The sequence below is a fragment of the Furipterus horrens genome, unplaced genomic scaffold, assembly GCF_987537825.1.
Source record: "Furipterus horrens unplaced genomic scaffold, mFurHor1.1.pri manual_scaffold_3, whole genome shotgun sequence".
Classification (NCBI taxonomy): domain Eukaryota; kingdom Metazoa; phylum Chordata; class Mammalia; order Chiroptera; family Furipteridae; genus Furipterus; species Furipterus horrens.
In genome coordinates this window covers 147673000-147689237 of record NW_028327173.1, presented here as the reverse complement: position 1 = coordinate 147689237, position 16238 = coordinate 147673000, and the positions used below count along the sequence as shown (strand labels likewise).

General features: G+C 56.1%; 1 protein-coding gene across 1 annotated transcript; it reads right to left on the bottom strand.

The window, feature by feature from the left end:
- Positions 1–537: 537 nt before the first annotated feature.
- Positions 538–9790, bottom strand: DLL4 (delta like canonical Notch ligand 4). Its single transcript, XM_090270434.1, has 11 exons — positions 9398–9790; positions 9019–9288; positions 8476–8533; positions 7403–7669; positions 6899–6959; positions 6686–6816; positions 4972–5141; positions 4584–4803; positions 2740–3442; positions 2112–2220; positions 538–1586 (listed from the first exon to the last, which is right to left on the bottom strand). Exons 1-11 carry the CDS (start codon positions 9461–9463, stop codon positions 1581–1583), a joined length of 2061 nt encoding a protein of 686 aa, XP_090126560.1. The 5' UTR covers positions 9464–9790; the 3' UTR covers positions 538–1580.
- Positions 9791–16238: the final 6448 nt, after the last annotated feature.

Sequence of the window (16238 nt, the reverse complement as noted above, 5' to 3'; positions counted from 1 at the left end):
TCCCCCATGACCAGTGCCCTAAGGGGACTAAAAAAAAGAGTAGGGTGCCAGCCCACCTAAAACCCTGCATTGGCAGGAGGAAGGATCCAGATGTCATCAAGGTTCAGACACTCCATTCTCCAACAAGAGAATCCTTTTAAAAACAGGCAGGATCGTCCCCTTCCCCCAAATTCCTAAATCCCCCAGACTGACTTTGGAGCCCATGAGCTTTTTCATACTTGAGGTGAGAAAATGGGGGTAGATTCATGTCACAGGCATATCCCCCAAGGAATGGTGGGAGCATAGGGAGGATGAGGAGCCACAGCCAGCCTCCAACCATCAGGCAGAGAATGCTAACCAAGGCTGGGAACTAGATGGGCGAGGCCAGGCCCCCAGAGGACTGGAAGGGGACAAGAGTCTGGAGCATAGCAGGTCAAGCATAGGTGCATGCACAGACCCCAGAGGTTCATATAGAGCAGCTGGCGGCAATATGAGAAGGGGAGTCAGAGAGAATGGGGAGAATATTCCCACTCGGCCATCACAAAGACAGGACCCAAGAAGTAATAAACTCCTATACACATCTGTTCCATATTATAAATACACATTATATACAAAATAATGTTATAAAATGTAGAAAGGTCAGTGCTTCTGATTCTTAAATTATTGAAATACTAGACTCCAAAATAAACTACAAAAAACAAACAAAATAAAAACTCATATTATTGATTTCTGAAGATCGACTAGGGGCAGTATTGGCGTGGGCAGAGCTCAGACTCAAGGCCATAGGAATGGGCTTGAGTGGGGAGGAAAGGGCCTAGGTGATGACAACACCCAATTTCTCCCTCACTGGAATTTCCAACATCACTGCCCTGGGCTCCTTAGTTAGGCCTGGTACCCCTGGCTGGCCTTCCACCTGTCTGCTCACAGGAGTGCAGAGGCACCCAAGGTTGAAGGCTGTGGAAGCCAGGTAAGGCTTACCAACATTCTTATCCAGAGGGCCTGGACCAGGGAGAGGCTGGGTGGTGTTATGACAAGGCCCGTATGCAGTAGTTGGAAGAACGCGGGCAGAAAGTGCTCCTCCCACTTCACCTGCAGGGCAACTCCTGCCAACAGGCACACCTGATGTTTCCTGACCCACAGATGGCCCTGCCCCTACTGGCCTCCTCTCTTCTCTCTGATTTGGACCCAGCTGTCGCCATGGAGCCTGGGCCAAAGGCACTTTGGAAACACAGATGTTAGTGGAGGCCAACAGCAGCTCCAGGCCCTATGGGGCCCTGCCGCTCCCTCTGGAAAACAGGCCGGAGCTCCAAAGGAGCCCACTGAAGGCCACCATTGGCAGGACAGGTCCAAGTGACACCTCTCTTCTCCTCTGTTCCCCTGGCTGGTACGGCTGCCAATCTGATGCCAGACAGACACCCAAAGGTGTGGAAGGCACTGCATCTCTTGGCAAGTTCACAGTCTGTCCAGTTCATGCCATTCCCTCTTCCTCCTGAGAGCAGCACGTTGCATATTAAAAACGTCCCATCCAAGATGCAATGTAAACAATGCAGAAGGAAGGTCCAGCTGCTGGGCAAACTGGGATGTCCTGGGAAGCTTCCGCCTTATACCTGGAGAGCATGTGAGGAGTGGGTTACCCTGGAGTACAAAGCCCTCCCTCCATGGCTGCCCTAGGCCTCCCTGGGAAACCAGTGGGGCAGGTGGGGTAAAGGAACAATTGGGCAGCCCTCCCTGGTCTTGGGTCCCAGTACACGCTCATGCCTGGGAGCCTGTGCTTGTGAGGTGGGCCAATGGAGGAAGCCAGAGAGAATGAGCAGGAGGGGCACAAGGCAACCACCTTCATCCACTAGCAGCTGGGGACCAGTGCCTGGGAGCTGGCCAGGCGCCATGGCTGCCCAGCCCAGCACTAACACAGCAGGAAGAGACTAGGCCGGGCTCATCAGCACGGCTCCTGTTTCACACCCTCTGTGGCAATGAGGCCAGCGGGGACCCAAGAACCACTGAACATGGCCTGCCAAGAAAGGGTCCTGATGCACCCCAGAGTGGCCTCTAGGGTCAAGAGTAACTAGGCCAATTTCCCATCCCCAAAAGGCAGGCAGGGACATATTGGAAGCGCAGGCAAGCCCAGCACTCACCTCTGTGGCAATGACACATTCGTTCCTCTCCTCTGATATCAAACACACAGACTGGTACATGGAGTCCCTGGGGGAGCATATCGCTGATATCCGACACTCTGGCTTTTCACTAAGGGAACACAAGACAGGCTGCTGAAGGAGGTATGGGGAGAGTGTGCTGGGGGAAGGGTGGGGGCACTAACCTGGACCCTGGAGAGCCAAAGGACACTGGCAGAAGTGACTCTGGGAGAAGACACAGGGACTGGGGATGCCCAATGCTAGCCTGGGGGACAGGTAGGAACAGTCCCCCAAGAGAGCCACAGGACCACCAACCTTACCAGAAGGTCTCAGGCCTGGCAAAAGCCAGTATGCCACTAGAGGCAAGCCATGTCATAGGAAAATGGAAGTCACAAGAGATATAATATGGGCACTTGACATTTGTGAGTGAATGAATGAATGAATGAATATGAGGGAGGGCGGGACAAAAGACTCCTGGCAGAACTCTTGTTGGAAGATCAGTAGCAAAATCCCCTGTTCACTTAAAAGCAGTCAAGGGCCTGGTGGCCAGCCTCCCACCTGTCCTGGAGGAGCCCAGACAGTTCCACTTAGGGGTTCGTGGCCAGGCGCTGGGCGTCCAAGTGCTGCTCACCTGTGTAACCGCAGCGGCGCCTTCTCCCCTAAGGTCTTCTCACTGTGGGAATACTTCCCCAACATAATCCCCCGCCCCAGGAATCCTGGGGCCAGATTATAGTCCAATGTGTGGTTCTGCTGCTTGCCACAGTTGGACTTGTCCAGGCCACAGTCTACTTCCAGCTCTTTCTTCTGGTTAGTGTTCTTGAGCTGGGCAGCAGGGATCAGGTTGTCCTTCTGAAAGTCTGACAGGTTGTTCATGGCCTCCCTGCTGCCATCGTCTGGCCGCCGAAGCCGCAGCTGCCGCACAGCCACTGCCACCATGCCCAGCAACACCAGCACCACCACCAGCCCTACACCCAGGGAGACGGCCACCCAGGGGAAGCTGGGCGGCATGCTCACAGGAAACTCGCAGCGGCTGCCCACAAAGCCATAGGGGCAGTTGCAGATGAAGTTGTCAGGGGAGCGGCCAGTGTAGCAAGTGGCCCCATTTAAGCAGGGTCCTGAGGCACAGGCGTCACTGGGGATCCGCACCTCACAGAGCCTGCCAGAGAAGCCAGCAGGGCAGGTGCACAGGAGCCCATTCTCCCGGTCATGGCAGGTGCCACCGTGGGCACAAGGGCTGCGGGCACAGTCGTTGATATAGAGTTCACAGTGGGCGCCCGTGAATCCAGGACGGCAGCGACATATGCGGTTTGGACCTCGGTTCAGGCACTGACCCCCTGTAAGTACACACAGAGCACAAATCAGCGATCGCCTGGGAACCCCTCTGGTGCGGAAGGTGAGCTCAGGTCCTCCTGCCTCCACGAACACAGCCAGCATTTACAGGTCCCACTACAAAGAGCACTGCACAAAGAGTCAGGAGTTGAGGTGACCCTGGTCACTACGCCTCCATGGCCTCATGTTTAAAAATTACTAGCATCTCACAGAGCTGTACAATAGAATCAGACAGATTTGCTTGGGTTTGAAGCTCAGCTGCTTCTAGCCAAGGGCCTGGCACCTGTTGCTTTACCTTATTTCTAAGCCTCAGTTTCCTCATTTGTTAAATTGGAGTATCATGCTATCCCCTCCATAGAAGATATCTGAGGGTTAGGTGGGATGATGTGGGATGATGCATAAAGGCAGGCGCACATACCTGGTATATAGTAAATGCTCAAATAAATGTAATTATCACTGTTTCATCGAATCTTCTTAACCACATGAGAGAAGAGGACAGGTATTATATTTCCCATTCATAGGGAAGAAACTGTGGCTCCAAGGAGTTAACTGAGTGATTAGCCAGAGAGCAGACTCCATCCCAGCCCTTCCAACCCTTCTCCAGCTCCTGGGGCTTCTCTCCTGCACAGTGCTATCTGCTTGCCTCACAGCAAGTCACCAGAAGGCCAAGGAGACAAAGATAATGAGCATGGTTTGTGTCCCCAAAGAGGCTAAACATTCTAGATGCTTTGTGCCATACCAGGCTTCCACGTGGCCACGGGGCAAGCAAGGCTTCATTAGCAGGACACTGACTGCACCAGCCTCCCTTGAGGAAGGATTAGAGGCCTCCAACGTCCCTCTCTCTAGCCTAGGACTTCCTGGGGAGCATCAGAGGCCACCCCAGCAGGGACAGGGCTCCGACATGGGAATAGAAGCCAGAGTACACACCTCTCCTTCTCCCAAGGCCTGTACCCACTGCTAACCTGCTCCTCTTCCAAAGCTACTCAGCTGATCAAGTGAGCTCTTCACCATCCAGAGCAGATGGCGACCATCTCAGCCTGCCCAAAGTGACAGACAAGGTCTCTCTCCTCTCCTGACCCTCCCTCACCAGCAGGCTCTCTTGTTCCCAGGTCTGGTACACCAGGTTAGCAAGGCAACGAGACGCACCATTGGCACACGGGTTGCTGGTACACCTGTCCACTTTCTTCTCGCAGTTGGAGCCAGTGAAGTTGGGAGGGCATTCACAGGCATAGCTGGTCCCTTGGTTGCGCTCCCGGCAGGAGCCCCCGTTGAAGCAAGGGGAGTTGGCACAGCTCAAGGTGCTGTGTTCACAGTGCAGGCCATAGTAGCCTGGGGGACACAGGCAGTGGTAGCCATCCTCCTGGTCCTGGAGAGAGATCAGAAAGAGGCCAAAGTCAGATGCTGGGAGGCAGAGATGCATAGCTGGGGCTTAGGCCCCACATGTCCACAATGCCTGACTATAGCCACCTGGGGTGGGGAAGCCTGGGCACAACCTGGCCAGACCTCTGCCTTCCTGTGCTGGACTGGGCCTCACCTTACAGCTGCCTCCATTGCGACAGGGGTTGCCGTCACACTCGCTGAGCTTCAGCTCACAGTCCACACCAGTATAGCCTGGGCGACAGGTACAGGTATAGCTCCGCTGCCCACTGTTAGAGCACGTTGCCCCATTCTTGCACGGGGAGTGATGAGTGCAATAGTTGAGATCTGCAGAGACAGGAGCCCACCAGCTGAGCAGAGACAGAGAATTACCCCCACCTCCAGGCTCCTTCTAGTGCAACTTCACTGCCCATGTTTGGCCCAGAGGCTTCAACTCAGTCTTCCAGGTCTAAATACCCTCCCTCCTCCCCAATGAAATCATGTATATTGAAGCACTTTGACTCACATCTGACCAGGGTAATCAATCAAAGCTGAAAAACACAGATGGACAACTGCCTGTCAGGTAAGCTCAGGAACACTGGCAGGCAGGACAGAATGAAGGTGAGGAAGAGGGGTAGATGGCAAGGCCACATGTTGAGGAGGAAGTCAGAAAAGGCTCCACGGAGGAGGGGCAGCTGAGATAAGCCTGGAAGGAGGGATAACATTTTAACAGGTGGAAAAGGTAGAGGGGAGGCGAGAGCCACCATATATTTTTTTTTAAGGGAATTCGTTACGAAGTTATTTTGAAATATAAGTATTTGTTTTCTTATTTGAGAAGGACAGGGAGGAGGAACCAGACAGAGCAAATATAGGAACTGTGAGGGTTGTGTTTGCATGTGATCAGTATATGACTGTGTCACCTGGGAGCAAATGGGGGCAAAGGAAAGAGAATGGGCAGGAACCAAGTGTATGTGTGTGTGTGTATGTATTTGGGGGTGGGGGGAGAAAGCAACACACACACACACACACACACACACACACACACACACACAAAAGAATGCAGGGGCTGAATTCTAAGCCCCTTGTTGCCAGCAAGTCAGGGCCTAGGCAAGTTCTTTCTACCTTGGCAAGCCCTCTGCCCACCCTACCCAAGCTTGTGCTGGTGTTTCCATGGCAGCAGCCATCCCATTTGACCCTGAAAATGGGAGGCCCATGCTGCAGCTGGCTCCCAGAATGAAAGAGATAAAGGATCCCTCCTCCACAGTTGGGGCTGGCAGAGCCCTGTATAGCCAGCCAGCCAGAAGAGTGACCAGCCCTGCCAAACACCAGGAAGAGACAGTGTGGGCTCGGGCAGCTGCCTGGCAAGTGCAACTGGGGACGAACAAGGGACACTGTTTCCAATCACTCTGAAAAGTCAGTTAGATGTCACTCCACCCAGAGGCCCAGCTCACACAGCCTCCAGGCAGCCAGCGGGCACACCCCACCAGACAGCTGTTTAGGAGAGAGCTGCTCAAACAGATCTGCAGGTAAGCAAACACTTAGGGGGTTAATAGGTAACTACGAAGTAAAAAGGGGAACTGAGCCCAGCATCCCTCTCTCTCTCTCTCTCTCTCTCTCTCTGGCCTTACTAGAATTTTTGAGTGCAACTTCCAGGCTACCAACTTGTCACCCTCCTGACTTCTGCAGCCACCCTGCCTCCCTAGCACCAGAGGAAGAAGCCCCCACCATCTTATTCTAGGCCAGCTGTACAGATCCTTGAAAGTCCCAAGCTCCATGAAGGATAATGGGAAAGCCAGCTCAGCAGTCACCAAGCAAGAAGGGACCAGGTGATAACTCTGGTTCCCACCACTTGCCCATCTCTTCCTCTGCATTCCCTCTTTGCCCTCACTCACCTTGGTCACAGAATAGGCCTCCCCAGCCCTCATTACAGGTACATTGCCAGGGGCTGCTGCAAGTGCCATGGCGACAGCCATTGTGGGGGATGCATTCGTTGCACAGGCGGCCCTGCCAGCCTGGGCGGCAGCTGTGAAACAAAGGGAGAGCTGAGGGTGAGCTGAGGGCCTGGCCAGGGGATGCCCCCTTCCGGCTTCCTGTGCCCTACTCACATGCACTCCGCTGGCTTGCTGCAGTAGCCATTCTGTTCATGACAGCCAGAAAGACAGATAGCTGAGGGAAGAGAACAGAGCTGGATGAGGTTGGGATGCTAACAATTCTGAAGCCCACTCTCCCCTTCCTGGCCTTGGGTGTGCCCCCAGCTCTCAGGAGCTCACTTTCCACTCCTGGCCTCCAAGTGGAGCCATGGGTGTCTAAAAGGGAACCATGGCACAGGGAAGGAGAATTCAGGCTGGGTGGAATGCAAGAATGGGGTCCTTGTAGGCTTTGGTACAATGGCAAGAAGCACTCAGAAGAAAGAGTTCTGAGTTCAAACCTATCCTAAGCGTGCCCAGCTGATCCTAAGGGCCAACTAGTGGGCAGCCCAGACCTGCTCGGTGAGGGACTGAGGGATGCAGGCTGTGAGGAGAAGTCACCGCTTTTTTGTTGTTCTTTTTACTTAGGAGGCCCACCTCCCCCAACCCCTCCAGCAGGCAGGAGAGAGCTCGGCTGCTTACGCTGTTCGCAGTACTCCCCAGTCCAGCCGGGCAGACAGGACAGGCTGCCATCTGGCTGGCACACGTAGTGGCCAAAGTGGTCATTGCGCTTCTTGCACAGGCGTGAGCAGCTGTCCCCATAGTAATTGTCACTGCAGATGACGCGGTAAGAGTAGCGCAGTCTTGTTGGGAGAGCGCTGGTCTGTTCATCCAGCAACCAGTTCTGGCCCACAGGTAGGGAGCCCTGGATGGTGATCTTGCTGATGAGCGCGTTTGGTGGCATGGCCTCTGAAGGAGCAGAGGGCCAGGTCAAGGAAGGGTGCCAGCAACTGCTGGATCAAACCAGACGTTCAGATGACCCCCAATTGCCAGCAAGTACAGGCCAGAGGAACCCAAGGGTCCCACTTCTTAGCTGTCCTGTGTGTGTGTGTGTGCACGCGCGCGGGCAGAGGGACTGATACTATTCAAAAGGGGGACAATAGAAGGATGTTAAGATTTCCCAGTGTTCTGGAAGCAGATAGGCAAGGGAAAGAGGAAAAGAGGTCAAAATGGAGAGAGGGAGAGAGAGAGAGAGAGAGAGATGAGAAAAAGAAGAGGGGAAAAAAAGCTCTCCATGCACGAAGGACCCTGGGAGCAAGGGTTCCTCGGGTGCCCATTCAGGGGTTCTGCCCTCAGAAGTGGGTAATGCTTTTCTTTTTCCTTTTCAAAGTGAGAATTGTTGTGCTGCTGAAATATCCTTTTCCTCTGTGTCAGAACAACATCCCAAAGCCATTATTCCCTTTCCAAAGGAGCGGAATTCGCGAAAGGTGTAAAATACAGGAAGGGGCCCGTCAGCGGCGCTGGCAGCTTCGGCCTTTCTCACCACCGTGCTCCCCGCGTTCCCACGCCAAAAATAACCCGCAGGAAACGCAATTGTGCTCAGAGTCCAGGCAGCGGGCGGAATCCGAGAGTCCAGCGCGGGGCGCAGCTCCCAGCCCAGCTAAGCGTCCGGCCCCCTACCCTCCACCCCGCACTTCCCCCGCCTATTATTACAGGTTAACTCTTTCGGTGCTGCGCCAGGTCGCCCCCCTGTGGCGGCAGAGCGAGCTACTCACCTGGCCGCAAGTCTTCTCCAGGCGCGTGCCAAGCTTCGATGGTGAGTGAGAAGGTGCCCTAGGAAGCGGAAGGAGGGGCGGGTGGGAGAGAGTGTGATGAGCAGGGAGGTGGTGGGGGTGCCTTACCGCACCCGGTTTAATTAACCTAATTGCAGGATACAGTTACTGCGCCCGGGTCAACCTAACGGGTCTGCGCTCAGCAGCGCGAGCGCGCGCGCAAGGCGAGAGGAGAACCTTGCATAGGAGGAGGGTTGAATGTACGCGAGAACCACTCGAAGGTGGGGGACGCGCAGGGGTGATGAAAATCGTATCCCGAGAACTGGGAGAAGAGAGGGTGTAGAACTGGGACGGGGAGCCTTCCAGAAGATGAGGTCCCAGGAGAGAGTCGAAAGAGATCATAAGAGAGCGTCCCTTGTTTTTTGTTTTGTTTTGTTTTGTTTTGTTTTGCAGGGGAGCGAGGGCATCTGGGCAGAAGGCTTTGGTCTCAGGGAGCCCCCTTCAGTTGACTTTCGTCACCTCCCAGTGCGCCCAGGTTGTGCTCACCGGCCAGGTGAAATTGAAAGGCAATTGGAGAGGGTTGCGTCCCCCGCCGCTACTGTCGTCCGCAATGGCGAAGGAGTTGGTGCCCAACACAGGTGTGGAGACGCTGCCGAAGGTGCAGGGCCCGGGCGAGACGACCGTCTGGAAGTGCTTAAGGCAGACGCGGAAGAAGGTCCGGCAGCCGGGCTCGCAGGACAGCCCGCTGGCCAGGACACCGCGCTCGTTGACAAACTCCTGAAGCTGCAGCTGGAAGACTCCGGAGCCGGCCGTGCGCTGTTGCACAGGGACCAGGGAAGGAAGGAGGGGAGTCGTCAGCTCGGTGGACTACCGGGCTCAGGCCCAGAGCGCGGTGGGAGGGGGCGGAGGGGGCGCGGGACGTTACCTGCTGACAAAGTGCCACCAGCAACAGTAGCGCCCAACCAGAGGCGCTACGGAACGCGGCTGCCATTCCCTGGGGCGTCGCTCTCTCCACCCGCCCGCCCTGAAGCTGGCTCGGTTCGGGACGCTGCTTTCTCGTGCGTCCACCCGCAGTCTCTGAACAGTCAGGCTCCGCTCGCGGGTTTCCTCCCGCCTCGCCTTCTCGCTTGCTCCGCTCAGATTGCCGCGGTGGGTAATCCAGGTGAGGACGGCTGGGCGGCGGCCACGCAGAGGACGTGTCCTCGAGCTAATCCTGAGGCTGCAAGTCTGCTAGTGCCCGAGTACCCTGCACTGAGGCGGCTGGAGCTGCGGCTCTCTGCCTCTGGTTCCCAGCCTGCGCTCAGCGCCGCTACTGAAACCTGCGCGCTCCGGACCCTTCCTTATATATATTGGCTCCTCTCCTCTCTGCCTGTCACTCTCCCCTCCCCTCCCCTCCCCTCCCGGCCTCTAACAGTTACAGCCTCAGCGCCGCCGGGAGGGGGCCTCCGCCCCCGCCAACCCCTCTCCCCGTCCGCCAGTCAGCCACAGGTCCCCGCCCATCCGTGCTGCTCTCAGCCCCTGGGTCCCCCAGCTCTGCGCGTGCCGAGATGATCAATTCTTCTCAATCTTGGGGTTACGCGCGGAGTCCCTGGCAGGGGGAGAATAAGGGAAGGGCCGGGGGGGGGGGGGCAATGAGACTGGAGCCGAGCAAGTGGTTCCCGGAAGGTCGTGGGGGCGGAGACAACGGGGAGTCTCTGGGAGCCGAGCGTCCGCAACCAGCGCTAGTTACCTGCAGCAGGTAAAAAGAACTTATGTTGGGAAACCGAAACCAGCGCTAAAGGGCTCCGATTTCCTGCTCCTTCACAGAGCTTCTGAAGCCCTTGCCTGGTTCGGCCTCTGCTTGTGAACACCCACCCACCACGCCTCCCGGGAGCAGCAGGGAAGCCGGCGCGCACTCAACAACCCTCTCTGCAGCCTCTTGCGCACGGAGAGGGGCCCAGCGTCTAAGGCTTGAAGCTCGCTCCCATCACTTTGTGGGCGTCTCCCTCCCTTGTTGCGGGGGGCGTGTCGAGCGCGTGTGTTTTCCCTTCTGTCTGCCCCTCAGGTTCGGGCTTGGCGCGTGCCGGCTCTGAGACGCGTGGTCCCAGGGATGGGGGAGGGGGCGTGGTCCCCGAGGTAGGAGCAGGGCGGGCATCAGCTGTATGGTAATGAGGGTCTGGCCCCACCTCCAGCTCCTCCCCTCACCTGGGTTCAGCTTCTGCTCCAGCGCCCACCAACTCCCCCGTCCGACCCCAGAAGCCCCAAGCCCCTCCCGCGTGTCCTGTCGCTTCTCTGGGGCAGAGGAACTCTTCTGACTCCAGAGTTGGCTCAAGCCACTGGACAGTTAAGGCGAAGAGTTGAGGCTGGGCAGACCCAGGTCCTTTCCTCTGGGGCGAGATGTAGAGCGGAACTGGAAACGCTCGGACTCGTTTAGTCTCTCCTTCGCGGCTTCCCCGGTGGCCCCACTTCTCCTAGCGGCAAGTGTAGCTGCTTTTCCCGGAACCCAGCGTGATCCCCGGTGACCTTAGATGGCGAAGGGAAGGCTTCTACCAGTCGGGCAGTCGGGGGAGGGGGGGGTGCTGGAGAGCCCTCTTTCTCTCTCTCTCTCTCTCTCTCTCTCTCTCTCTCTCTCTCTCTCTCTGCGACGCTGAGGGCGTTGGGGGCCCCGTGGCTTCAGCTGTCAGCCTGCCCGCACAGCGATGGCTGTCGTCGGGCGATAAGATCGCTGCGGGGGGAGCAGGGACGCACCGGCCCGAGGGAGGCTGGGGGCGCGGAACGGAGCCCAGCAGCTGCCTAGGCCGAGCATGGTGTGATTTCTTGACTTGGGGGTGGTGGTGAAGGATGAGGGGAGGATGACAAACAAGAGGTTGGGAGCGTGGATTGGAGGAGGGGCGAGGTGAAGAGACGGGCTCCGGCGTCCCCCACGCACGGCCACCCCTCCCAGTCACCATCTGGCACGAGCGGGTTGGCGTGGGGAACCGAGGTGGGGCGGGGGCCGGCAGATGGGCCCAGGCTGCGATCCAGAGTTAATGTAGGTTATGGGCAGGCGGAGTCCCCAGGCCCTTGGGAGGGGAAGCCCAGGGCATGCCTTCCAGCCAACCCGATAGAGAGGTTTCCCATCCTCTCTCTGCCATGCTCTATGGGGTCCCTAGACCTGCCTAGGGTACCAAAGAGTGCCCCCTCACTCCTCAGAGCTGACATCCAGCCCTATCTAGTTCTTGTCTGCTTTGCCCCAAATCCTGGTCTAGGAGGTCATAAAAACTCATTTCTTTTGTGTTGCTGGCATTTGCCTGACTGTCAAGGTAGACAGTCCCACAGGAGGCATTCGCTTAATACCGGTAGATCTGGAACACTCTCTAACCCTCATACACATCTGGACTAATATGTCCAAAAGCACTTGCACATGGTCAAGGACCAAACAAAAGTATCATCATTTTCCTTAGAAACTGAAATGCAAGGGATCCCAGAAACCTAGAAATCCTCTGACCTGAGGAAGAAAGGCATCACCATCAAAAATCATTTATGAAGCACCTATTTGAGGACTCTGCCCTCATCCCTGAATACCCACTTGAGCTCCAACCACCAGCTTTGTCCACTGTTGCTAAGCAGAAGAGGGTCCGGTGCTGCCAGCAGAGAACCAAAACTCGAGGCCTCCACACCTGGGTTCCTCCCTTTTTTTTCCCACTGGTGACTTGTGGACAGAAGACCCCAACACGTGTCCTGGGGGATCCCAGGGACAGGAGGCAGTGCGGTGATCAGAAGCCACAAATCACAGTGGCGTTGGACCCAAGTGGACATCTGAAGCCCACCACCATGTAGACTCTCACCTCACCAACCTGGGCTTCCCCCAAACTGGACTGATGGTTCAGGGTTCTTCACCCGCTGGCCAGCACCTGCCACACTATCCAGAGTTTCAAGCAGGAACAGGGTTGAAGCTCACAGCCTTCTCCACAGGGACCCTCGGCTTCGGCTGTGTTCTTATTGTCAGCTGCAGAAAGCCGCCCCCTACACACACACGCAGAACCCACACCCCGGCCAGGGAACGACGAGGTTATCTTTCAGCCCTGCCCCCAAACTGACTCCAGGTTATTGGGCTGCGACAGGGGCCCAGTGGAACCTCAGGATACCTCCCCGAGTTGGTAGCCTACTTGCCCTCCTCCCCCGTCCGCCACACCCTTGGGAGAGCGTTTTCCTCAGGGCAAATTGCATCCAGGTAGGAGTGCGTGGGGGCCGGGCAGGCCAGGGGCAGAGGAGCCGGAATGGCTTGGGGGAGCGCTTAAGCCCTGAGGGGCCACGTGCAGGGAGCTGCAGCCGGGAGCGGCACAGAAGGCGGGGAGATTTGCAAACTGTTGCTGCCACATGGCTGCTCCATTCGATCCATTCACATTGAAATGAGGCCGGCGCGTGCCTCATCTGCCTCAGGGCGCTGCCACGCGTCAGCATGGCCTGCCGCGTGCCAACTGGGGCAGTGGGGCTGGCAGGGCCTGCCAGCCGTGGGTCTGGGCCTTGGGGCCAGGAGGGGTAAGGGGACGGAGCCGAGCTACCCTAGCCACTTAGGCGCCGCAGTTCCGTGGACCTTGGCCCTGCAAGTGGGAGCAAGCCGACGAGAAAAGACCAGGACCAACGGGTTTCGGAGGGGGGTCAGGATCGATGCCGCCGCTCCCCGCAGATGCGCCCAGGCAGTGCTACTCTCCATCTGCCGCTGCTCGCACCTGCCGGTCAATAAATCGATTTTACAATTTAATGCAGCAGCTTCCCGCCAGCCTGGGACAGATGCCGCCGCAGAACCACCTCCCCGCCCTCACCCCTCCCCTCGAGGGGCGCCAGCGGTTAGGGCCGGGATTCCCGCTCTGTAAGCTGCGCCCCATGGGGCCTCGTTTGCTTCTCTCTGGAGAGGCTACAAGGAACTGCCTGTTCTGGGTCTTTCCCGAGGGACAGAATGGGTTCCCCATAGGACAGGCCTGAGGCTGGTGGAGGAGAGAGGAAGATGATTTGGTAGTGGCCTTGAGGGCTCTGTTGGGGGCTTCACGGTATTTGTGTGTGGTGGTGGTGGGGGGATGCAGTAGCTGATGACAATATGTGAGAACCCTTGTGAGAAGGAGGAAGGGGTAGGACCTGGGGCATGAACTCTGAGAGACACTGAGTCCTGAAGAATCAATATGATGGAGATGGGGCCTCTCCTCAACCTCTGGTTAAGTCTGCTGAAAAAGCATGACGTGGACTTGGCTCTGGGCATTTCCCAATCATATGGTCTTGGACTTGTATTCTAACTTTAACTCTACCTCAGTTTTCTCATCTGTAGAATGAGGGTAACAATAATAGTGACCTGGAAGAGTGACTGAAGGACTGTGTCTGATTATGGATTTTCAGGGCCCCAAATATATTAATATCCTTTTTCACAGGTGACATCCTGATAGCCAAGGGCAGACTTGGAGTAGAGGGGAGGTCCCTGACAGCATATGAGTTCCTGGAGGAAAAGAAGGAAAAAAGAGAGCTGAAGATAGTTATAAGGGATGAGGCAAGAGGAACAAAAGGAGGGAGAGGGAGGGGGAGAGGCCAGGTGCATCATGGAAAGGAGATGTGCTCTGTGGAAAACCTCAAGTATGAGGGAAGAGGATGTGACAAGGTTCTTGACTGGAGGGAGAAGACTAGAGCTTTGAGAATGGGTTTGGAGAAGCAATAAAGGTTTAGAAGAATCAATTTCCCATGACCTTGGCTTTCCAAAGATTATGCTCTGACCAGGGCCAAATGTAGGTCTCAAGCTGACATCCCTTCTCCTTCACAGTGGTGTTTCAGAGCAGAAGTGTGTGGGAGGCAGAAGTCAACTTCTGGACTCTTCTGGTCCTTGAGGCTCCTGACAGCTCAGGGGGCTCAGCCCTCCCCAAGTCACCAAAAGGTCACACAGGCTGAGCTGGACTGTCCAGCTGATGGCTCATGACGGATGACCCAAATGTCCCAAGGAAAGGATATCCGAGTGGGTGAGACCATTGCACATGAGCCAGAGTGCCTCCTCTGGCTCGTTTGGAGACCCAGACAGCCTCCTACCTTCTCTCTCCCAGGTTCCCAGGAACCCGAGGGCCTAGGCTGCCTCCATACTCTGATTTCTTTGCATTCTCCAAGCCCCAAAGCAGGTGGTAACTGGTGCGGACTAGACCCTCTCTTCTTAATGAGAACAGCTTTGGCCTGCAGAGACAGTGGGCCCATGAGGACAGAAGCTGAGGACCCTGACCTAAGAAGCCCCTTTTAACTGTGTAGGAAGGAAGCTCTCTCCAGGCCTCCTGTATGCCTATCAGAAAGAAAGGAGAGAGAGGAGGGTAGAGACCTGCTGGCTAGAGGCAAGGACCCTCATTGGTGGTGACCTGGTAACTGCCCCAGTGTCATTGGCCAAACCCAGGGAATGCCTGGGAAGCTAGGGCCAAGAGCCATGCAGAGGGTAATTCCAGCCACAGAGGAGTCCAGGGTTTAAGGCAGCCTCCACAGCAACTTTCCCAGAGCCCCTGGCTTCCCCTTCCCTAGCTCTTTCCTGTCCCCACCCTGGCCAGTGAGCAGGGAGGCTCAGGAGAAGGGAGGGAAGGCTCAGGGTGGCCTCTGCATGGAGACCCTCAGGTTCAGGCCTTGCCCCCAGCCTGCCCTTGCCTCCTGCCCACATCCCTCAGGACACACAACTTTGAGTGGGGTTTGCAGGGCCAGAGACTAGAGGGCACAGAGTAGAGGCATTGCTAAGGGAGAACCTTCTGCCAACTTTTGCTGAAGGACAGGGCGTAGATGAGTGTGGAAGCAGAGCCAGAGTTGAAAGCAAAGGTTCAGGGACCTCCTCAGCCCTAGATCTTGGATCAGCTTCCCTACCTGAAGGTTTTTCTTCCCCTGTAGAAGCCTCTTCACCCATTCATCCTCTGCCCTGGCTGTGCTAGCCTGCACTGTCCTCTCCTCTTGCCCCTCCCCAGGGTACAGCTCACTTGTCCCTGAAACCTGTCTTTGTCAAATTTGACAGTTAGCTAGCTCTTCCCAGCCCCACCCTCCCCCTCAGCCCTCACTCCCCTTATCTGGCCTTCCATTAGCGTTGAAGCTCAGCATTGTCCCTGATCCCTTGGTGTCCCTGGGTCCATCTGTGCCCTTCACTTTCTTCTACTGAACAACTCATCTCCTAGAAGAAACTCTGACCTCTCCTCATTTATTCACAGAACCTCTGACCTCTGATCCCAGGTGCCACCCAGGACTTAAAGCAAGAAGAGATAGGGATAGGGTCACACCTCTCCCTCTTTGCAGCTGTAGGAACCTGGGAGTGGGGGTTACTAGACAGGCCATGGTTCCCTGCAGCCTCCCTGGAAGGAAGGGTCAGGCCTGAACCAGGAAATGCTGTGTTTCAAATACTCTCATACACAGAGAAAGAAACGAGGGACAGGTGCCAAATCTGTGAACAGCTGCCTGAACAAGCAGGTCACTGTTCCCTGGAGAAGGCGGCGGAGGAATCTGACTGCCTTGGTCAAGTAGGTAATGGGTCTTAAGCAGAGGACGGTGACGGGCTGTCTCCTTCTCCAACCACAGTCAGAATGAGAGGAAACAGGCTTCAATTGTGGCAGGAAGGATTTAGGTTAGATATATGGGTGAACTTCCTGTGACAGCGTGTCTACACTATGTATCCCAGTTGTTAATCCAGGTTGAACTCTCCCCTGGAATGGATGAGAATTTCATGTTGATGCTTGCTAATGAGTAACTTGCCTTACCTGTGATTGTCAAAGAACTTCCAACCCAGAGAATTCTCCTTGTGTCTAGACTGTCCCCAGGTA

Bases quoted from the DNA above. Each gene is read 5' to 3' on its own strand.
- DLL4 (XM_090270434.1), bottom strand. From the start codon at position 9,463: ATGGCAGCCGCGTTCCGTAGCGCCTCTGGTTGGGCGCTACTGTTGCTG. The intron at 9,289-9,397 runs GTAACGTCCCGC...CCTGTGCAACAG, and splicing joins TGGTGGCACTTTGTCAGCAG to CGCACGGCCGGCTCCGGAGT. The intron at 5,142-6,685 runs GTGAGTGAGGGC...CTGTCTCTGCAG, and splicing joins AGGCCTATTCTGTGACCAAG to ATCTCAACTATTGCACTCAT.